This window comes from Centrocercus urophasianus, unplaced genomic scaffold (genome assembly GCF_019232065.1).
Source record: "Centrocercus urophasianus isolate 14NV4802_14NV808 unplaced genomic scaffold, USGS_Curo_1.0 seq_10, whole genome shotgun sequence".
Lineage (NCBI taxonomy): Eukaryota > Metazoa > Chordata > Aves > Galliformes > Phasianidae > Centrocercus > Centrocercus urophasianus.
In genome coordinates this window covers 7,643,651-7,666,671 of record NW_024884142.1, presented here as the reverse complement: position 1 = coordinate 7,666,671, position 23,021 = coordinate 7,643,651, and the positions used below count along the sequence as shown (strand labels likewise).

The window sequence follows — 23,021 nt, the reverse complement described above, 5'->3', positions numbered from 1 at the left end:
TCATGGTCAAAACAGTCTCAGGTTGGGGAAGGCTGATCAAGTTTATTGCCAATTAATAATCAACTACAGCAGTGAGAGCTGAAAGCATACTAAAACCACCTTCCCTCAGCCCTTTTCTTTACAGGGTCAACTTCAAACCTCCTCCACCAAGCAGTGCAGCAGAGCAGGGGCTGTGGGCAGTTATATGGCCTCATCTCTGCTGCTTTTCCATAGGCACACGCTGCTCCTGCTCCACGTGGGTCCCTTCGACAGGACACTGTCCTTCCCACTCTGATCCTGTGTGGGTTTCCTATAGGCTGCAGCTCTACAAGCACTGCTCCAACACAGCTCTGCATCACAAGGCCCACCACCCTTCAGGCACTGCTTGGGCACAGGGCCCCGCAGGCAGCAGCTCCCTCAGCCCTGCTGCTCCATTCCATGGGCTGCAGCTCTAGCGGGGCTTGTAGTTACCCAGAGAATTTTAACATTTTAAAGACAAATCATTATACTTTTTATTTAGACTGACCACTCAATGCTTTTATAAAGTTTATTTCTTTGCTGTACAGAGGCAGAAATGTAAACCATCTCAATAAACCTACATCAGTAGCTACCCAGACATGGTACAGGTACACAAAAAGCCATTATTTAACTTCAGTGTTGATACCATATCTAATGCAGAACTGGATGCAAGTAATGCAAACAGCATCTACACAGTGGAAGGCATAATTCTATTAATATTTACATTTCGTTCCTCATAACGAAGGCTTCTGATACATCAGTTCTTTCTTCATCCGTATTTAATAATCCTTTTCCATAGTAGTGCAGCCTCAGAACTGAAAAGTGCATTTTCTTTATTATATACATTTCCAGAAGGTTTACAGATTGTTCCAAAAACAGTTCTCAAACCTTCATTTTTCAGATTCATTTAAAATTATTTCATGAATTAAAAACACTGTTTTCCCATATGCAATTATAAAATCAAAGCTCCTAATCTCAAATCTAGGAGCCATTGTCTTCTGACTTGGGAAGATTAAACATTCCTGTGCAAGCACTCAATCCGCTGCTGTTTTAAATTTAAAATACTCTGGAGCATTTCAGGTTGGCAAGTTTGCAGTTCCAAACAGCTTTGGAAGAGCTCTACAACACAGATATTTACATGTTGCGTTAGATTGAGTTGTAGTTCCTCTCACCCTGAAAGTGAAAGAAGGATCCAGTTACTGAAGAATCCTGTCACTGTAGGAAACTATACAGTCATTTCACAAGCAAAATAGTTAAAAAAGAAAACAAGATTAAATAGTCAGCTCTTCCTCTCGTCAATGAAGTAAAATTGCTAAAAATAAAGTACCTTTCATCTTCTAAGCTACTGCAATTCTCGCCACATTTATTTTTAAACCACAACAACCACAACATCCTGCAGCACTGCAGATCTTGACAGACTGAATCCCAGCCGATCTTGTTTTAGGAGATTAAAATACTATGTTTCATCTCCTGTCCACTCTCCTGTAGATAGGGCATAATGAGAAACAGCAGCACAGTGTCTTGTTTGAAACACATCTTAACTCCCATGGCAACCAGTTTTCCAGCCGAGCCGCTGGGCTGCAGATTGAGAACTCACACACACCGCCCAACGGTCAGCTCTGACAGAAAGCCAGTAATGAGCAGAGGAAGGAAGAGACAGGGTCAGAGAACAAGAGCAGCTTGCTGTGTCTCACGTGCCCAGCCCTTTGCCTCCTGTTGCCATGAAGGAATGCAACAGCATAAACACAACTTTCAGGTACTTCCTATGCTCCCGCACATCTCAGCACACTTGAACTATCTCCTGGGGTGAAAACTTACAGTGTTACCTTGAAGTTGAAAACTGTAAGACAGTCTTTTAAAAATGAAAAAAAAATTACATGAGGATAAAAATGTAAACGGGAGATGTTACCTTCACCAGGAGGAACTGATGGCTCAGTTTCAGAAGTGACAGCTTCCTTATCTCCAGAAGTTTTGTCTCCTGGTTTATCTTGTTCCACGTCACACAGATACACATCAATGGGTCCTTTTGTGCTCTTTACATGTACTTTGATGCAATCCTGTAAAATAGTGACTTGCATATTAAACAAAAGACAAACCTTACGTGTCAGTTACGTATTTCTGTACATATTTTAATCCCAACAGAACAAACACAAGAGTGACATAACTATTTAAAGTTGTGCTACTAGTCCTGTGTAAGTTAGAACTTGATTTTCAGACTAATTATTAGGTAACTCTAAGCTAACAAGGTTTCACTTGTGGTGGGCAGCATACCTAATGAATCTGTTCAGTCTCTTTACTGATAAACAACCAAGATTTATCATATGCTAAGTAAGAACAAAAGTAAGAACTTGGCAGTCGATGCCATGGATCAGAAACCAACTCAGAGCACACTGGGGTTTTATAATAATATGTAAAACACACTCTAGTACTATTTTCCTTTAGCAGACATCACATTGCAAGGCACAGACTAAGTCAAACTCAGTGGGAAATTGCTAGAACAACATTCTCTCTAAAGAACTGCCTTTCAAATCCTGCCTGCCTCTGGAATCTTATCCTTCTCACCAGCATGGGATGAGACACAGCTTCTTTTGCCTGTGAAAGCAGCAGATATATGCATAGTGGATTTAAGTCTTCTGTTTTTATTGATCTGTACCTTCTTTTCCTAGGATGACCTGAACAGGAATAGGTATGCTGTACCATGAAGAAAGGACAGGCCACATCCCCTGCCTCCACGAAGAATACATGTGGACTACCAGAACTACTTCTTTTGTTGATCATATTGCATGTTTCATACTTCAGTACTACAGTAACAATAGCTGCCTGCTCATTAGGCAGTAAGACAGCATTTACTTGCTGTTAAGAGTTATCAAATCAAGCTTATTTTGTTTGTTTGTTTTATAGATTTTGCTCAACAAGTGTTGGTTTCATTATCCTAATAATGACCAAACACACTGATACTGGAAATGGGAAACACGTATTACAGCTGCTCCATTATTGCCAGCAAAACTAATGTAGTAAGTAAAGTTCACACGTTTATTGTTTAATAATTTAAGCAAAACAAAAATCCTAAAAATAATTTCCTTAAGACTGTTATACCTACAGCACTATTTAGTGAAACACAAAAACAACGAAGTACCAATATCTGCTACACACAACAGAGAAACTCAGAGTCAGTTAAAATTGCTACTGCAAAAGAAATAAGATTTAAGAACTTCTCTACCATGAAGAGAGAAAGCTGTCAAACTTACTTCTTTAGGAATCGGTATTTCCAGTCTGGTTTCTTCTGGAGCTTTGATTGCAATCACAATCTGTTTTTGAAATGCCTGAATGCTACGGATATCTTGGTACGTCACATAAGCTAGTGTATACATTGGTCAAGGATTCTGTACAGTTATTTGCTAATGGGCAGAAGCAAAGAGCATGATGTTAAGATATGCTGACCAGAACACCCACTCCAGAAAAGTGGTCAACAGTTCAGCTGATATTACTTTAATATTAGCTTTGTAAAATTAATTAACAGCTGACAGGTAGAATTTTTTTTTTTTTTTTTTTTTGTCTTTCATCTTTCATGGAAATCAAGGCATTCAATATTATGAACTCTGCATTTGATAAAACAGTTTTCGTGAATACTGTCGTAAGTCTATACAGCAGAGGGAAAACAGTCTTGAAGAATTCACTTTTTTCATCTGATATTAACAATATATAGAAATAATTAACTGGAAAACTGGGGAATTGCTTTCTTAACCAGAATAGATAAACCATACTGAAAAGTTGGTCATCCGATATCACACAGGAAACGGCCACATTTCTCTTCATTTGAGCATACACCTTTTAACATCTTACCAGGTACCAGAGCTCAGCCTTAATTTACTGTACCCGAAGTCAAAATACAACGTATACGTCCTAGTAAAGTTACCAAAGAGGTCCCACCCTTATAAAACCACACCTGAAAGATTAGGACATGATCAACGTACCATTGTATCTTCATGGCAAAAGGCCACTGTCACTCTGTTTTGGGTCCTCTTTCTCATCTCAGTAAGCAACTCAATCTCACTGGTAGGTCAAGATCTGCCCCTGAGACAACTTTACTCTACAGTGGAAAGAACAAGGTGATGGTCAGGATTCTAAGACCACTGCCCCACTTACATATTCCTGTTCCTTGTTACTACTGCCAATAATTGCTTATCTCAGTAATACTCTATTCCTTACCCTCACTGGCACCAGGATACTCTGCTTTCCTTTCCACGACAAAGTGCCCTAAGAACGAAGAGCAAACAGTCCAACTCCAGTCCTTCCCACTCTTTTTCTGTCAGTATTCTCCAGTGGAAACATCCCACAGACAGCACTCTCCCAAGGATCAGTCAAACTGTACACAATCCTACAGAGCATGTGCCTATTATATACTAATACAGAATAACTGATGATCTCATTACCCAATATTACTGCATACCTGGGGTATGAGTCTAAATCTTCTGCAAGAACACCTGAATACTAGCAACCAAAACCACATGCTAAAGTCATGCAAGAGTTAAAAGGATATTTTGCATTTTCTTTGTCATCTGTTAGATCAAATAACTGATGAGCACAATCCTTGATTAATTCATCCAGAGCTTCTTCCATGGCTGACAAGTCAGAAAGTTCATCTTTAAGGTTTTGCCGTTGTGTTGCCATTTCAACAACTTGGTCAAGATTAGAACCTCTAAAAGAATATGAAAGTTGTCTAATATGCTGATGAAAAGAAGAGCCTGGTTATTGAACACAGAAAGTGTACTAATAGAAAACAACCAGGAATTCTGGTATCCTTTACTCAGCTGAAACATGACACAATGTGCTTTTTCACTTGGCACTTGTTAATATAGTATGTCATGCAGACAGCCTGGAGTCCTCTTTGGATCCTCTTTGTCTGGACCCCAGACAAAGAAAAACTTAACTTCTTTTTATCTGTTAAAATAATCCAGTGTGCTTTAAAATACTTTCAAAGCTATACTACTCAACATCGTTGCATTTTATTGTTTCAGAAATTACAAGTTTTCAAGCCAACTTACACCCACTGGATGTGATTCTTTGATCTTTTCTGAATTAAGTCGATCCCATCCAACACGCTGGTGATGTCGTACACTCTTCGTTTTTGCACTCCAAGAGCTGTTGCTACGTCGTTCAAATCAAGGACACCATCTGGAGCACTTTTGACAAGATCCATGAATTTTCGAGTCAAATAAACCAAGGATGCATCAAATCGAGGCCTTTTGACCTTCAGAGTTTCTGTAATGTTTTTGATACAACATTTAGGGTACGTTACCATGGTAATACGAAACGTCTCTTAGAAAACAAGTGATCAAGTAGCAATTAACGTAAGAGTTTGAAAGAATGCAGTTATTTACATCAAAAAGTCCATTAACAAGATGCAGTGGTTTTATCTTTGTGCTTTCAACATTTATAACTAGCATGTGTAATAACAGTCGTGTCACCACATGATTTGTAGGACATGAGCTCTCACTATTAAATCAACAGCAACAAAAACTTAGGTTAATTACAGGTAGTGTCAGGGCACTGACAGAGAACTGCAGCTTTATCACTTACTCCCAGTTCTTCGTACCTTCTTGGCTCACACCACCTAGTAGGTCTCCCAAATAATTTTCAGGCATGCTTCAGGAGTTAGTCCCTGGAGACGAGCTATTTCAGTCCACTTGGTTCCAGAGTCTAAGAATGTAGTGTATGGACACACTGAACTTGCACTGTTTAGCCTTAGGGACTAAAAATCGCTGCAGTCACTGTTTAATTTACTATACAACAAAGATCTACAAATCAAGAGACACCAGTGTACAGTCTCAGAGCAGAAAAGGACTCATCAACAGCTTGGTTAATGTTAGATTGTTATTTACATATGCCTGACCACTCCTTCATTTTAAAGCACAAAGGTAGTTACGGTACATATGCTCTCATCTAAAATCTCTGATGCTAGTCAATAAAAGACTAAAGTGGTAAAATACCATTGCTACTTGTGCCTTGTACTGCAAAGTATTTCATATCTTATCAAACTTTGCCACTAAATATGGTCTAATGCTTCCAGAGAACACGGATGCACGTGTAAGGAAGCTTCCCTAGAAACACTCTGCTTCAATTTTTTCCCAGGATGAACGAGACATGCTCTTCTATTTGCAATGTATCACTCTCGTTCTGTGGCTACAAGACTGTGCTCTTTTTAACAGAAGTGACAGGTTCAATAGCTTTCTACTCCATTTTGAATGGTGTTACTGTGAGATTTGTAAGAATATTCTGTCAGTGAGAAACAAAATCAGAACAACAACAAAAACCTAAATTTGCTCAACCCTGTGTTTACATTTGTCAGTACTGATTGAAAAATAATGCTAGTTATTAGTACCAATTGAAAAATAATGCCAGGCAGCGTGACGCCCTAGGTTACTTCTCTGTAAGCTCATTTTCTTGATAGCTGTAGGGATACATACTTGGCAGATGGAAAGAGAAGAGGGAAAACCATGACAAATACATTGCCATATCTGCTAGTTAATTAAGCATGCAGCTGTTCTGTCTATATGAGGTCTGTAACAATTTCTCATTTGTTTACAGCATGTGTCACCACTGTAAAAAAAACCAAACCATTAAATACTTCAAGGATAACACATGGAATGCAGCCACTTACTTTTTACAACTGGTACGTCATCATCCAAATTCAAGTCGAGCATTGGTGTCTGAGGAAAAAAATAGAGTATAATTAATGCAAGATGCCTGCTGTTTCAAGGAAGCACAGGAAGCTTTTAACAGAGAAACCCACGACCCAACTCTAGATGCTACAGTAACAGGGGTGCTGACAGCTCAGCAGAGCATATTGTGAAGGAACCCCATTCAACAAAGGCACACACGTTAATACCCATCAGATTTTTCAGCTCTTAAGTTGAGCACATCTCCTGCTGTTTTGGAAGGCAGGAAACATCAATAAACTCCATAAATCTTAGGCAGTGGTCACAACACAAACCAGTATCTCCATAAAATCTATAAATACCAGTTTTGGCCATTCCATGTAATAGCTCACATACAGTTGATACAGTTGACAGCAGACTTCCAAACTAGTAGCAGTCTGCTCAATTCTCAAACTCACATGGTAAGTGTAGCTATGTACGTTATTCTATTCTCCCACTGCAATTTAACAAAAGCATTATTTCAAATTCAGACTCATTCTAACTGGAAGAGATCTCAAAGTTCCTGGACCAACCTCCCATTCAAAACAGAAACAGCTGTTACATCTGATCACCTTCCTATTGGGTCTGGAAAGCTTCCAAGGCTCATGGCTGTACCTCTCTAAGCATCCCATTCCACCTGCCTATCTTTATGATGAAAACATTTACCTTTCTGCCAATGTGCAACCTCTCCTGATGTTTCAATTTATGGCTATTTCCTTTTAGCCTGTCATCATACACTGCCCTTAAGTATCTGGCTGAAGCTTCTTGACAACTGCCTTGCAAATAGTCATGGGTCGCTGTGGCTTAAAATGTTCCTTCAGTTATGTGCTCTAAAACACGTGTACCACTTTTGACAAACGTCTGATGGCTGCCCTCAAGTTTATCACCATCCTTCCTGTACTGGTCAGTCCCAAATAAAACACAGCACTCCAGGAGCAATGTAATACTTGACAAGTAAAGAACTACTTCCTTTGGCCAAGCCAACAAATCCGATATGCCTCAATGCCAGAACATACTGTTAGCTCATATTTAGCCCACTGTCCATACAGACTTTCAGTCAAAACAGGACTCTTCAGCAGAATGATTCCACAGCATCTCACTTGCTAGCCTTTACCATGTTAAGTTACAGTTCCAGGTGTAAAATTCACAATTTTTCAACTTTCTTGTTCAAGTTGATCAGCTCCTTGATGATCCATCCCTCCAGCCTATGCAGAGGTTCCTAACATCTTCCCCTCCCCATCTGCTGACAACTGTAAGCATCAGAAGGGCACATCCTCTACATCATTGATAAACATATTTAACATTATTGGTCCCACAGTAGACTCCTGAAGAATTCCCCAAGAAACCCACTTTCACGTTAAGTATAAACCTTTGTGCACTCCTCTTTAAGCTTAATGATCCAGTCAGTTTTGAATTCACCTGCTATCTGCAGGATACCCATTTAAGGATGAAGATGCTGCTGGAGACCACTTCAAAAGTCCTGCTAACGTTACTGTAGACGACATCCGCAGTTTGGATTTACAGTCACTGAAGGTACTCAGTTTGCAAGGACAGTCACACTGGCTATTTCCAATCACCGTCTTCCAATTCCACAACCTCTCATAGATCAGAGTATAACCTAACAATGACATCAGCCAGGTCTCTCAGACCCTTTATTAGTGATGTTACTACCCTCCATTAGGTCCTACAGACTCAGGTTGAGGTTTCTCTGTTTCCTTGCTGGCTGTTCCTTTCCAGCTCAAACCCTACCTGTTAGGCACAAAGCCTAAGGGACATCCGAAGAGCTAAGAGGGCTGAACACTTCAGCCTTATCTGCGTCTGCTTTCATTAAACTACTTCTTCCCTTTAGCAGCAAATTCACATTTTCCTCCAATCACCCTTCCTTGACTGTTAACACAGTACTAAAAGATCCAGTCATCCTTGATTATGTCCTTACAGGCCTCCACCCTTCATCTTTCCAAGCTGCCTCTCTCAGTATCTCAGTGACATGTTGCTTGAATAACCTGAGCCCTGAAGACTGCCAAAGTAAAAGTAAGTGAGTAAAAGTTTGAGAGAATGTAAAGGTTTGTTTACATTTGGGTCTGGAGAACAAGTCTTACAGGGAGCGGCTGAGGGAACTGGCATTGTTCAGTCTGGAGAAGAGGAAGCTCAAGGGAGACCTTACTGCTCTCTACAACTGCCTGAAAAGAGGTCACAGTGAAGCAGAGGTTGGCCTCTTCAGACAGTGAAGGTCTCTGCTTGCTGTACGACTGCTGGCAGAAAGATCTGCTTTTGCAGATCCCACTGCTCTGTAACATCCCAGTGATTCAGCACGTTGCAAGGAAAACCTGACTCAAATGTACTCACTGAGTCTTCCCATAGTTTGCAAGCCTGCCAGGATCACGAGTGCCTTGTTTTCAGCATGCTGATCAGCAGCAATAGTGTAAGACTCTATTGAAAAGGCCTATCTTCTCATTTTGGAGAATGTGTTGAGAAATCAGTGGTCGTTCTATTTCTCTTTGGTACCTGCTCTAACTTAGGGTTGGAAAAGTACCTCTTCCAAAAGTAAAATCCCCTGCTACAAGTTTTTAAGAACATCTTTCTCCCTTTTTAAACATACCTACTAAAACCGGTTGGAATCTTCACAGTAAAAATTCAACTTCAGTCTATAAATTCTTCAGGACAGGTTAAAAGTAAGAAAGCATATTGTAGCATCATCAAAGCTATGAGGCCACCAGAGCCACCCCATCCCCACAGGTACCTCACACAAACTCAGAGCCACAGATTCTGTGTCCTTTACAATTGTGTGCATTGCTCATAATAAACAGATTATTCTCTGCTGCCATCTGTTCATCATAGGATGGCTTAGATTGGAAGGGACCTCAAGGATCATGAAGCTCCAACGCCCCTGCCACAGGCAGGGCCACCAACCTCCCCATTTAATACCAGACCAGGCTGCCCAGGGCCCCATCCAACCTGGCTTTGAACACCTCCAAGGACGGGGCATCCACAACCTCTCTGGGCAGCCTGTTCCAGCACCCCACCACTCTCTATAAAGAACTTCCACCTGACATCCAACCAAAATCTTTCCTCCCTCAACTTAAAACCATTTCCCCTTGTCCTGTTGTTATCAACCCTTTCAAACAGTTGATTCCCCTCCTGTTTGTAGGCTCCCTATATAGGTACTGGAAGGCTGCAATAAGGTCACCCCACAGCCTTCTTTTCTCCAGACTGAACAAGCCCAGCTTCCTCAGCCCGTCTTTGTGGAAGTGCTCCAGCCCCCTGATCATCTTCGTGGCTCTCCTCTGGACAATCGCATTACGTCACATACATCTCACATTCCATTACTATATTTAGCAAACTGAAGCTGTTTTTTTTTTCCTTCAGCTAGTTACCCTCGTTTTCCTCTGAACCTCTGAGCCGTTGAGAGGAACAAAACGCTCAGCTGCAGCCTGGCTGCTTTTCTCCAGTGCGCTCACAGCCCATTCAACTCAACCATAGCGCCGTACCGCTAGGACAGCCCCGAGCGCAGCGCCGTCCCGCCCCACGCACCCCTCCTCCCTCCGGCCCCCCAGCGGCAGGAGCCGAGCGCCAGCCCCAGCCCCGCCCTCTCTCCGTTCCCAGGCGGCCCCTTCCGCCCCCGCCCGCCGCGTACCGCGCTCAGACGCAGCGTGTCCGGCCGCAACGGCCTCAGGCGCTCCCACTTGGAGGCGGCGGCCATGTTCGCGCAGCCACTCCTCCTTCCTCACGCCGGCGGCGGCCTTCGGAGGAGCGACGGAGCGCTCAGAGGCCTACCCGATGAGGCTGCAGGCCCGTGCTAGAAGAAGGCTCCTCCATCCCCACCCCGCCTCCGGACTGCCCCGGTTGCCCGGGCTTGCCGCGAGGCGCTGCGGCCGCTCCTACCCTCCCCCACCTGCGGGCGGCTTGGCGGCGGATGGAGCGCTTGCGCATGCGCGCACCTGGCGAAGGGCACGCAAAGGCGGTGCGTCGGCGCTGCTCTACCCAGAAGCCTCTGCGGTGCTCAGGCCGGGCACCCATCCTGCCCTGCGCAGCTTTCGCGCACTCTCGCGCCGGAACTGCTGCTGTGGGCTGAACGGCGGGAAGCGCGTTCCTCATTTGTGCCGCCAGCGCCGCGTGCCTCGTGCTTCATTGTCCCGTTGCCGTCGTCTGTTGCTCTTTCAGTGCGCAGCCCAGAATCACAGACTGTCTCCCAAGTTGGCAGGATCACTGAGTCCAAAACCCGTTTTCACCCAGGACCGCTCAAAACCCAAACCCCGTGTTCGAGAGTGGTGTCCAAGCACTGCTTGCTTAAACTCCGGCAGTCCCACAGCCCTGGGCAGCCCGTTCCGTGCCCACCGCCCTCTGGTGCACAGCCTGTCCCTGAGCCCCAGCTGCCCCTCCCTGACGGCTCCATGCCGTAGCAGCTAACTACTGCCTCAGACAAAATTTTTTGTTCGCCGCTTGTCTGTAGATTGATTGCTCTTCACGTCAGTTAGCTGTACTGTATACAAATAATCTGTCATGGAATTCTTTTGCACAAAAAATTCCAAAGCTTGCTTTCCTGCCCTGCCACAGGAGATGAAGTTTCAGAGCACTCCCCTGTGGGTTCTCTAAATAGGTGTAAATTTCACTGAACTTTGTGTAAAAATACAACATGTCCTGGTATGTGGAAATCAAAGTCATGAAATATTTCATTTGTCTTCTAATGGCCAGACAGGGCAGGTCAGGAAACACGCTCTTATCTTGAAAATAGAGTGAATTTATTTTCGCTTACTAGCTCTTTCATATCCCTTCAGATTAGTTATTCCTCTGAAGAAGCTTGAGTCACCACTGATAAAACAAATGACTCTAAGGAGGATGGATTTTCATCTTGGTAACTCATTTTTCAGTTGCTCACTTGCACATTAATAATCTTTGTAGAGATGTGTAGAACTCGGGCAGTTTTCATGCTTTTCTCCAGGTACGTTTGGATCTGAGAGATGGAATGTGTCAGGAGAAGAAGCAAGCAAACTATGCACTCAGAGCAGCACAGAGGGTTGCAGGTTTTGGTCAGTATACACATGCTTACACAAACACAGGCATCCATTTTTAGCTCGTACGTGGGAAGCAGGAACTGCCTAAGCAAGTGCACTATTATTTACTGACCCTTGAGAGACAGCAAATTGTGAAAAGGAGAGCAAAGAAACGTGCTGGTGGTGGATTTGATAGGTAGTGCCAGCAGGGAGTCCGCTGCTTCAGAGCATGCTTTTCCTCTCTTTCCCACCACAGCCTCTCTCCTTTTATCCTCCCCAGGATCTGCAGGGTTTTCTCCACTTGCACACTGTACCCGTGCAGCCAACGCGTGATACAAAGCCCAGGAGGAACACCTGCTTGCAAAACAAGTCTTTGCAAAAACAGCATAAACGATCCCAAAGTCAGCTCTCTCTACAAAACGAGGTATTTGCAAGCTACAGCCACAAACTGGTTCCCTTAAAACTGTCAAAATACTTTGTTCTCTCCCGAGATCATTCTTCAGTCAGGTTCTTTTAGGTCTCTGACCTAATGTTCTGATCAATTTGTGAGAAAATAAGGTGAAAAAGTGTCTTAGAGCTCCTCAAAGGCATGTCTCTGTAACAGGAGATGTGAAGCCTTGAATCGTGCAGTTAAAGAAATTGTGTCAAACTCTGCTTGTCAGTATTCCAGGGGGAGCTCAGAACGGGTGCAGAGGGTTTTCCTGTCATGGGAGCAACTGAAATCACTGAAATCTAAAAACACACATTTTTGTATGAGCAACATAATGCTCTTTAAGTATTCAATGGCAGTAAGTACAGTCCAATAAAAAATGAAGATTGTGCTCTTGCTGTTATACTCTCAACTAGAGACATATCTTCCCGTTGTAAAACTACTGTTATAGGTTGTATTGGTTTGTTTGTTTATTTTTTCTGTAACAGCAAAATCTCCTGGGTTGCTTCGGTTTGGGTTAAGAAAGAATGTGCTATGCATAATAAAAAATCATTAACTAGGATTTTTATAATTGTTGAGTAGACAGATAATAGCAGGAATGCTAGCTGCTCATAATTTGAGGATTAGGGTGTGTGGCTGTATGAGTTTCTGTATTAACCCATGTGGAAGAAATTGCATCAACATTTAACAATGCTGTTTTTGTAGCAAGTCATAAGATCTAATTGAGTTGTTCCTGTGCTTGTCTATTCCTGGCTGGTGGAAATGATGGAGCAAAGAAAAGTCCCACATGGCTTTGGACTTAGAAAGGCTTTTCCTGTGTTTGCACTGAAAGTCTAAATCTTCACTTTTTTTTTTTTTTTTTTTTTTTTTTAAGGAAAATGAGATTTGGTAGAAATTGACTTGATTATCAGGAATTTAGGCTACCACATTCTATTGAATGTGATATTCTCCCACTTTAATTCTTTATTCCTCTTGCAGATGAAAATGTAAATTACTGTTTACCTATTTACTGTTGTCTTCTTCTATTCAAAAATGTCTGTGCAGTTTTTTTTTTTTTAATATCTCCAGGCATTAACTGCACTGGACGTGTTTCTTAAAATAAAAGACACTTATCTGAAATCTAATTTTCTTCAATTTGATTGATTTTCGACCCACCACCAGAGGGCAATAATTCCATTTGCTAAATGGGATTTTTTATAATTAATGTACCCTAGAACAATTATTTCATTAAAATTTTTGAGGAACTGTATTTGAATTTCAAAATGCCGTTTTCTTAGAAAATACTTCAGCTGTATAATTTAATGCCTATTATGTTAATAGAATAAATCTAACATATTTCTCTATAACAATTTGGCATGTATGTTGTACTTCCATGCTGAGCAGCTGAAATAAGACTTAAAAAAAATCTCACTGGCGATCCTCATGCAGGACTGTAATGCTGCAAGGTTTAGATCTCATGCAAAAAAGGACTTTATCATTCTAACATATTAAGGTTTATTGTGAATGGCATTTATTCCACTTTTCTTATTTTGTTACACTATAGTGAAATTATTGTTTATTAGCCTGTATTTGTAATTCTAACTTTAGAAACTATATCACCTGCCAGGTACCTTTATATCCCTATATGATATGTATTTCTTTTCTTTATGTGTATCGTATCTCCAGCAGTTAAAATGAAGGCCTTGTTCTCTAAAAAATCATACACTTCTGGTCTCAAATGCTGTCTTCTCTTTAATTAAATCTTGCAGCTGGATTTTCCAGGAGATGCATGTGTACTATTGCAAAGATGAAGCAAAGCTAACAGCATCCTGAAAAAGTACCTGAAAAGGTATGAAATCATTAAAGACAAATGATAGATGTACGTATCATATAGGTGCAATTCTCTGTATATATTTTTATGTCTGCTTGTTTAAACTTCCTGATCTCATTCAAATCCTGTTAAGGTTTTCACCACTACATATTGATATAGAGAATTTTAGTGCTACCAAGTAATTTTCTACGCTGTAAAATGTAATAATTAAAATGTGTTTCTAGGAATAGTACTGTCTTTCTTGTGCTCAGCTTAATATGACTGAAAAAAAAAAGATGGTTAAGGGCCTGGATCACCTCCCATATGAGGAAAGGCTGAGTAACCTGGGTCTGTTTGGCCTGGAGAAAAGAAGACTGAGAGGGGATCTGATCAAAGTTTATAAAAAGAAGTGCAGGAGGCAAATGGATGAGCTCAGACTCTTTTCAGTGATGTGTAGTAATAGGACAAGGGGCAGTGTTCAAAAACTGGAACATATGAAGTTCCACACAAGTATGCAGAAGAACTTCTTTACAGTGGGTGACAGCACTGGAGCAGGCTGCGCAGAGAGGTTGTGGAGTCTCCTTCTTTGGAGATATTCGAGATCCATCTTGATGCCCACCTGTGTGACCTATTGTAAGGGGTTGGATTCAATGATCTCTTGATGTCCCTTCCAAACACTGCAAGTTGGTGATTCTGTGAAGAAGGAGCACCTTAAAATTGTGGGATAGGACATGAAACGGGGATTAATTATTGTGAAACTTAGGTAAACTATTTGTTACTACCAAAAAGTGCTAAAAATTCTCAGTTTATTCCCTCACTAGGAGAAAGCAGCTTCATTTCCCCACTAAAAAAACAAAATAGTTTCTACCTATGGAATGGCAAAATTCAGCTTTGCCAGTAATACTCAGGATCCTGAGTTGCTTTTGGTTGAAAGGCAAATTCTAATAAATAACGAATCGTGATTGTGAATATTATATTTAGCTAAACTCCAGCAAAGCAAAAAAAAAAAAAAAACAAAACAGAAAAGAATTGGAGTGGTTACCATAATTATATTCCTCTCATTTCTCAAGATTTCAATGACATTTTTCCAGGAATAATCAGACTAGCATGCTAAATAAATAACTAAAATGCAAATGTGTGCTTTAAGTTTTGCTCACCTTCAGTCACATACATGGAGATGCCTGTATTTTGGCCATATAGTAAGCATACCATACATTATGATACACTAATTTTCCTAGTGTATCCAGCCACTATTTGAATGCAACTGCTGCTTGATAATGAGTTCTTTTGCATATGAGTAAAAGAAAAAACTGTATCCTAGCAAAAGAGGAAAAGGCTACAAGCCAAATCAATGGTTCTGTGGGGTGGATTCATTCTGTAGACTACATATTGAGTACTTAGGATTCATGCAGTTAAAAGCAGAGCTTGTGAAGAAACGAGAATTTCATGCAAAATGTAGATGCACAAATCCAAAGGGTTTATTTATTTATATTTAATTTATATTTCGATTTATATTTATTTTATGACTGGAATGTTTTAAATAGATAGCTGTGAAGTGTCTTGTGTGTTTTCTGCTGAGGGGTCAAAGATTCGTAATATTTCAGTGTCAGCTGGGTTTTGTGATAATTAAGGAGGTTATGATTCAGTACTGATTATTAGTGATTATTAAGAATCTGATGTTTAATGATATTTATAGTTTCTGAATATGTCCTCTGCTACTGTCAGAGGAAAAAACTGCTACTGCAATTTTTGTTAATATCCTCAAACATTTAGATTATGTGTGATGTGATTATTTCCCCATTCCTGCAGCCACCTAAATATCTATTGACAGAAACATGTCCCCACTTACCCTCTCTTTGTGAAGGATATTATGGGTGTTAGTACTTTTCCTTTTGGGCAGTGGAGTTTATTTATTACCTTAGGTCATGCTTACAACATGAATGATAGAGAATTTTCCTGCTATTTTATTAAAAGGCTCAAGAAGATCGAAGGTCCAGTCAGATACAAATAGAAAAAAAAAATAGCTGATAGGCACCTAAAATGGTTGCTTAAGATCAATAATGCAAAATAAATATTGACCTCTATCAGAAGATGGATTCTTGAAGGCAGACTTGCCTTTTATTTGAACATTTCAGTGGCAACGCATCTGTAACCTTTTAGAAGACACTTTTCTACATTTTCCATAAAGCAGGAGAACATTGTGGCCTAGTGATTATACCTGAATCAAAATTCTATGCTCATATTGATACCTCAACTGGAATGATACAGCTGGTTCCTGGTGCTGAGCATGTAAATTAGGCACTTGCAGTTCATACAGAGAATCAGTCTTCTGGAATAGCTCAGAATTTCATGGCTGCCATGACAACCCCTGGGCTGTTCCACAGATCTATGGGCTCTGCTCAGAAACCTGGGCTTCTGCCACAGGTACGACTCTGCTTTGTAAGCTGCAAAGGCAGTCATGGTCTTGTGCTTCTGGAATTCATAGCGTAGTTTTTCTGGTAAAGTTAAGGAGCTGTTTTGGTGTCCTGTCATGAGAATTTGGCAGGAACTCATATTTGAGGTAAAACACCAATTCATTGCTAATTTGACTCCACTGAGAACTTGAATACTTCATGCTAGTGCCTTTTATTACCTCTTTGCAGTGGTATGCGATTTAAAAATAGCCTATGAAGAAGCAATGAAGATTGTTAAGTGTGTCCTTAGTACAAGATCTGTGCTAAATATTGCTGACAGAAATCCACTAATAAAGTTTTTCTGTTGCGACTACTTCAACATATAATAAATAAAAAATGACTACTTGATTTTATCTTTAACTGTGTTGCAGTGCATTGTCTTAAAACATCTTTGTGGAAGACTTATGCTTTTGCTCAGTTATACCATTGATGTTGTATGCAGGTTCTTTTCTTACCCATAATAAAAATGGTAGAATTGCGTTTTACTAAAAGGACTCAGGAAAGCCTGCAAAAAACTTTGCTTTCTACGAATATGAGGTACTGAAGTATGTTGTTTATATTCTGTCCATGGTAATGATCAGTGGGAACAGCCAGTTGCTGGAAGAGTTCAAGAGCAGAGATGTAAAGTGGTGCTCTCTCTGGAGTGTCCACTTGTAACAGATGTTCTGGAAAATGAATGTACTGCATCAGCACTGCCCATTTAAGGACCTCTATGGAGTATCTATGTATGAGGGCTGCTCCAAAAGTCATGCCTCCTATTTTATTCTGCAGATTCGAGCATATTTTCATGTGCACAGCACGCAGGCTCTTGTTCATCACTGCCAGAATGCATAGCTAATGGTGGTGGAAGGTGACAAAGATGATCAAAGGACTGGGAGCACCTCTCTTATGAAGAAAGATTGAAGGAGCTGGGCTTGTTCAGCCTGGAGAAGACTCTGGGAAGACCTCATTGCAGCCTTCCTAAAAAAGGAGCTTATAAACAGTAAGGAGACCATTATGTACACAGTCTGATAGTGATAAGCTAAAGGGGAATGATTTTAGTTAAAAGAGGGGAGATACAGGTTAGATGTTAGGAGGGAGTTCTTTACTTGGAGGGTGGTGAGGCACTGTCACAGGCTGCCCAGAGAAGCTGTGGATTCTCCATTCCTGGAAGCATTTAGGGTTGGGTTGGATGGGCCCTGGGCAGCCTGACACAGTGGGTGGCAACAAGCCCACTGCAGGGGCTACATGAGCTGTAAGGTCCCTTCCAACTCCAGCCTTTTTGTAATTTATTGGCATAGTTACCTGCTTTTCAATCAGAAGGCTTCTACCCTATGTATTCTTTTTTTGTGTGGAAGTTATTTCAAGTCTGTAGTCATTCTACTATGCTGCTTTTCTGTTCTGCCATAGCCTGTTCACTGTGACATTTGAAAGGAAGAGAACTGCAATTTGTAAGGAAAAAATTAGAAAGGTTTTTTTGTTTGTTTGTTTGTTTGTTTAATTTTTTTTCCTAACGTGAAGATAGTAAAGCAGTGGAACAGGATGTCGAGAGGACTTGTGTAGTCTCCATCATTGGAGGCTTCTGAGACAACTGGATAAAGCCCAGAGCAACTTCACCTCATAGCTGACTCTTTTTTGACTGGTCTAGAGGCTTGCTATTGTCTCTTCCAATATGGATTTTCTTATCCTTCTGAGAGACTTTAACTACCCTGATATCTACTGAAAAAATAGCATGGCAAGCTGTAGGCAATCCAAAAGCCTCCTTGAATGCATCAAGGATAACTTCTCGAGCCAAGTAGTAGACAGCCCCACCAGGATGGATGCTGGACCTGTTGCTCACCAGCACAAGTGAACTGATTGGTGATATTAGGACTAGAGGCTGCCTGGGCTGCAGTGATCTGACAATGGTGGAGTTCACATTCCTGGGGAATATGGGATAGATGAAGAGTGCAATCAGGACGCTAAATTTTAGGAAAGCCAACTTCCAGCTCTTCAGGGAATTAGTCAACAAAACTCCCTGAGAAGCTGCCTTCAAGGACAAGGGGGTGGAGTAGAACTGGCAAAGGAAATCATTTGAAACTAAAAGAGGGGAGATTTAGACTGCATGTAAAGAAAATGTCTTTTACAGTAAGGGTGGAGAGGCACTGGAACAGATTATCCAGGGAGGTGGTGGATGTCCCATCCCTGGAAACATTCAGGGTCAGCTGGACAGAGCTCTGAGCAACCTGCTCTAGCTATAGGTGTCACTGTTCATTGCAGGGAAGTTAGACCAGATGACCTTCAAAGGTTCCTTCCAACTCATATGATTCTATAAATCATCTTTTGTTCCAATGATCAGACGAATATGCAGTATATGAGAATTCTGCAAGTGAGGACTAAATGCACTGTCAAACTGATACTTTCTTTTCTGTTCTCCATTCTTCTCTTAGTCCTGTGTGTGTCTTTTTGACAACTGCTGAGCATTTAGCTGTTTTCAGGAGCTGTCTGCAGTGCTCAAAAACCTTTCCACTAAGTGGGTAACAGTCCATCATTATGCACATACAGTCAGCAGCTGTAGCAAGAGCAGAGCAGAAGGAGCATCAAAAAGTGGTATTGAGAAGTGTGGTTTTGGCAACATCTTCACATTCTCTCTATTCTGAGTTACTTCCCTGAACTGGGAGAGAAGCAGGTAGCAAGGAGGAAATAGCTTTTGGGTTGCCTTGGGTTGCCTTGTTCTGGGGCTACTACTGTTGTTTGGCTGAAAGTGAGAGCTGTCCACTGTGAGGGCAAAGGGTTGCATTTTGTGTCAGTAGGGTGTCCCAATAGGTGCCTACAAGCTGTAACAGCTGCAACTTGAGCAGATCGGTCTGAAACTGTCACTGATACTTATTCAGAGATTGTTTCTGTAAAGCTTGCAAGGAGTGTTCCTGGTCTGAAAACCAGAAGGTCTGAGCAGCTTTCTGCTATAACTTAAGAGTGGTACTCTTGTCTCTTTGGGGTGGTAAAGTCTGCTTGAAAACAGTATTTATCCTGTTGGTTGAAAGTGTGGTATGAAATATTTCCCCATGAATTTAAAGATGGCGTTAGTTTTTTAAAAATATACATTGTAGCTTACAGCTCAGATAGAAAGGTCTTGATGTACATTTAATTATCAAAAGTTATCCAGAAATTCATGTTATTTCTTTACCTTAATGTTTGTCTGCACCATTTTTCTGAAATTAGAATGATTTTGTTTTTTGAAATTAGAGAAGACAGGTGGATGTGCCAGTCTCTTTTGAGCACAAATACAAGCAGCACACTCTTTTGCTGCAGCTCACACATATAGCCCATTTTTGAGCACTAAATATTAGTATCTGATGCATTTTGTTCAGAGTATGGGTACTGCTGAGTCCTGAACCTCTGATGGATCACCTGAGGCGAGCCGTGAGTCAGCCAGAGGAGCACAGGTGGAGGCAATTCACCTGTGCTGCCGGAAGGGGTGGAGCCTGGCTGCACCTCTCCTAGACCTATTTAAGAGCTGGCTACCAGTGGGGAAGGATCTCTTCTGGAGGTTGCCTCTGTTGGTGTTCTGTGGGTGAGCCCAGCATAAGGGTAAGCATTGCATTTATTCTCTTTTGTTATCATAGTCTTCTTCGCCTAACTCTCTTGTTTATTTTGTGATTATAATATCTTAATATCCATTGATTATGCATTCAGTTTAAACCAGATGCCAAGAGCTTTAACAAAGAGAGGGGATATAACTATGTTACGATACGGGCCTTATTGCATAGGAAAAGGTGGAAGAAACTGCTTTAAGTGTATCACATAATGCATGTATGAGGTTTAGCAAGTCTGGATTAATTTTTTTCTTAAATATTCTTTTCTGGGCAAAAACTAGACTAACTCTGTAATTACTTACATTTCAATCTTTCAGGTTACAATTCTTAAGCTTAATCAAATCTGTATTGGTTATACTAGTTACTTTGCTTATCCTACCATAGAATAAAGGTGAAAAATACGTTCTGATTCTTTTCACGTTTATCAGAAATTCTAGTAAGTTTGATCAGGAGTTTGTTTTGATGTAATAGATGTTGCTGTTATGCACAATCTCCTTAGAAAGCATTTCTCCTACCTGTGAGATGATCCATGGATTACAAGCAGTGGCTTTTCTGCCTCATAGACCACCTTCTTCTTAACCACAGATGGATTGTGCCTGCTATTTACCATATGAGACCACCCACAATGAAAAAACATGGATCTTTGCTTATATTTTTAAGGTATCTGCAGTGGAATTGCCAGGTCACAGCCTGAACCAATGGTTGAGCATGAAGTGAGAAAGTGTGGCTGACCCAGGGAGCTCAGGTGCAAGCAGTGCACCAGAGTAACCAGAAGGGGTTGAGCCTGGAGCCTCTTCTCCTCATCTTCAATAAGGGTTAGCAGCTGAGGGAGTAGCGTCTTTGTGGATAGAGACTGTTCTCTTGGGCCAGTTGTTTGGAAGGGGTGAAATAATTTTCCTTCTTAATTACCTGTTATTACTCAGTAATGCCTGTATCCTATTTGAAGATACTGCTATCATTTTTTTTTTTTTGCCATACTGTACCCAATTAAAACCAACCTTGTGATGTGCCTAAGGCATCCCCATACATCTCTAAGGAGAGTTAGGTACTGCTTGAGACCTCCAGAGCGAGACCCTGCCCACTTAATTTTTAAAGTTTATTAGACAAGATCTTTTAGAAGCCTTCAGCATCACCTTACCTCTCTTTGTAGTCTCTGTAACAAAAATGCTTTTGGAAGGAGAGGCCTATTAGATGTCTAAAAGTAGGTCTTGAAGAAGAAAATGTTGGCTAGTGGTCATTTTATGTACTGCTTGAGAGCCTTGTGTTGGTCACCTGAATGTGTTGCCAGCCAGCAGTCACTGAAAGTGAAAAAAGACTTGTTCAAGTGCATATCACCCAAGCTGAGAAATCAGAGGACTTATTACTGTGCTTTCAGAGATTTCAAAGGCAGTTATTGCATTGTTCCTCATCTTGAAAAAAATGCCACTGGTTATGTTTTCACTAATAGCTGTTGCATCATCAGATGTTACTGAAATCTGGCTTTAACAGGGAAAAAAAAAAATTGGAAGCTCCTTTGAAATAATATTTATAATAAAGGTAGTGAAACAAAGAGTGCAAGCAACAGGTAAAGTAGATTTGGGAGATAATTAGCAGTTTAGGGCACCCTTCTTTAGTTTGTATAGATTTTTAAAACTAATCTCCAACTGGCAGGCTTTGGCTGCTGTGGCTACACACAAATACAACCCTGAAGTTTCCAGTTTTTCCCAAAAACCTCCTGTTTCCCTTCACATGATATAAAGATGTTTGTCAAATATTTTCTGTTTTATAATTATTATTTTTTCTTCTCTCTCCTTGGGCTGCTGAAATTGTCTGTGCTTTAGACCCTGGAGCCAAATAAGGGGAAATAGTTGGGAAGATACCATATTCTGTGGGAAGCAGGGGTGAGGATGCATGAGGCTGGAGAGGAAAAGGCAGGGGGGGAGGGTGAAGGGTTCGTATTCTTGACCTTAGGTGGCTGGTACTGAGAGGTAGTGTATTGTGTTGAAGCACAGACAGAACTAGAGTTTGTGGCTGGGAAGGAGGGCGGAGGGAGGAGGAAGCTGGGACAGCGAGGGGGGAGGAGGAGAGAGCAGCATCTCTATCTTTCTTTGCAGACCACGCTGCTAAACAGCCAGGGGAGGCTCATGCTTCCCTAATATCCATCACTCTCTGCTTCCAGCGTGGTCACAGACAGAGCAACAAAGAGGGTCTCAGAGGTAAGATACTTAAAACTTGCAAAACTGTAGCATCTGCCAAAAGGAGGAAAAGATTCGGCAACAATGAAAAGAAAAAGAGTATAGATTATCAGCACCTGGGAATGCTGAGAAGGGGTGGGAGGGTAGCTGGAATCTCAGGTCCTCAGCAGGCTGAGGAAGTGTGAGCAGTAGCAGCAGCAAGAACAGAGTAAGGGGGGGGGGAGGGGGGGGGGACAGATCGGATTTGAGGGGATCAGAATAGCAGCTAGTTGTACTCAGCAGCAGGCAGTTTGTGTCCCAACTGTCTGTGTGGGAAGAGGAGAAAAATGGTAGAAAAGCTATGTGGGTGAATGCTCCAGTACCTGAAATATAGGGCTGAATAAAGCTTAACAAAATATACGAATGGATAATTTATTTCTGAATGTGTACTTCTGGAGTGAACAAAACACTTCATTAATTTATGCATGCAAAAAAATGTAAATGAAATGCAAAGCTGAAGTCTAATATTGATTGAATTCTGTGAAAGTTGCAGTTTAGGGCTGTATTTCATTTCGGAAATGAATTCAGTAGCAAAAAGGTGAAACAAAGAAACCAAATGAAGCATTTTTAATTGAGTCAAATGGAATATGCTGTTTGACAATTATCGTAACAAAATACTTATGATATATGCAGTTTGAGCTGAGAAATTCTTTTCCATTTCATCTAGGGAAAAAAAAAACCACATACACAAAAACATTCTTTTTACTGGCCTGAAATAAAATTTATAATTGCTTGATTTGCCCACTCAGCCTAAAAATCAGGTTGAATAGGCTTAGGAAGTGAACAGTCTTTCAGTTTCTGGTTCTACAAGTTTAGATGAAAGAGATAGAGATGCTATAATTTCCACATTGGAGAAAATGTTGCTTGCTTTTTCTCTTGTGTTTTGTTTCATTTAC

General features: G+C 41.1%; 1 protein-coding gene across 2 annotated transcripts; it reads right to left on the bottom strand.

Annotated features, from left to right (window-relative positions):
* Positions 1-512: 512 nt before the first annotated feature.
* Positions 513-10,507, bottom strand: E2F6 (E2F transcription factor 6). 2 transcript variants are annotated; one of them, XM_042820306.1, is made up of 7 exons: positions 10,330-10,507; positions 6,659-6,707; positions 5,043-5,259; positions 4,538-4,696; positions 3,246-3,360; positions 1,907-2,054; positions 513-1,170 (listed from the first exon to the last, which is right to left on the bottom strand). In XM_042820306.1, exons 1-7 carry the CDS (start codon positions 10,393-10,395, stop codon positions 1,166-1,168), a joined length of 759 nt encoding a protein of 252 aa, XP_042676240.1. In that variant the 5' UTR covers positions 10,396-10,507; the 3' UTR covers positions 513-1,165. The 2 variants fall into 2 exon arrangements, with proteins under 2 accessions (XP_042676240.1, XP_042676249.1); XM_042820315.1 differs by lacking the exon at positions 10,330-10,507 and adding an exon at positions 5,594-5,697 and having other exon boundaries at positions 6,659-6,673.
* Positions 10,508-23,021: the final 12,514 nt, after the last annotated feature.

What these genes read in the sequence shown, in the direction of transcription:
- E2F6 (XM_042820306.1), bottom strand. Translation starts at nt 10,395, where the DNA reads ATGGCCGCCGCCTCCAAGTGGGAGCGCCTGAGGCCGTTGCGGCCGGAC. An exon ending in ACACGCTGCGTCTGAGCGCG is followed by an intron (nt 6,708 to 10,329) that starts GTACGCGGCGGG and finishes TTTTTTCCTCAG; the next exon opens with ACACCAATGCTCGACTTGAA. An exon ending in GATGACAAAGAAAATGCAAA is followed by an intron (nt 3,361 to 4,537) that starts ATATCCTTTTAA and finishes ACCAATGTATAC; the next exon opens with ACTAGCTTATGTGACGTACC.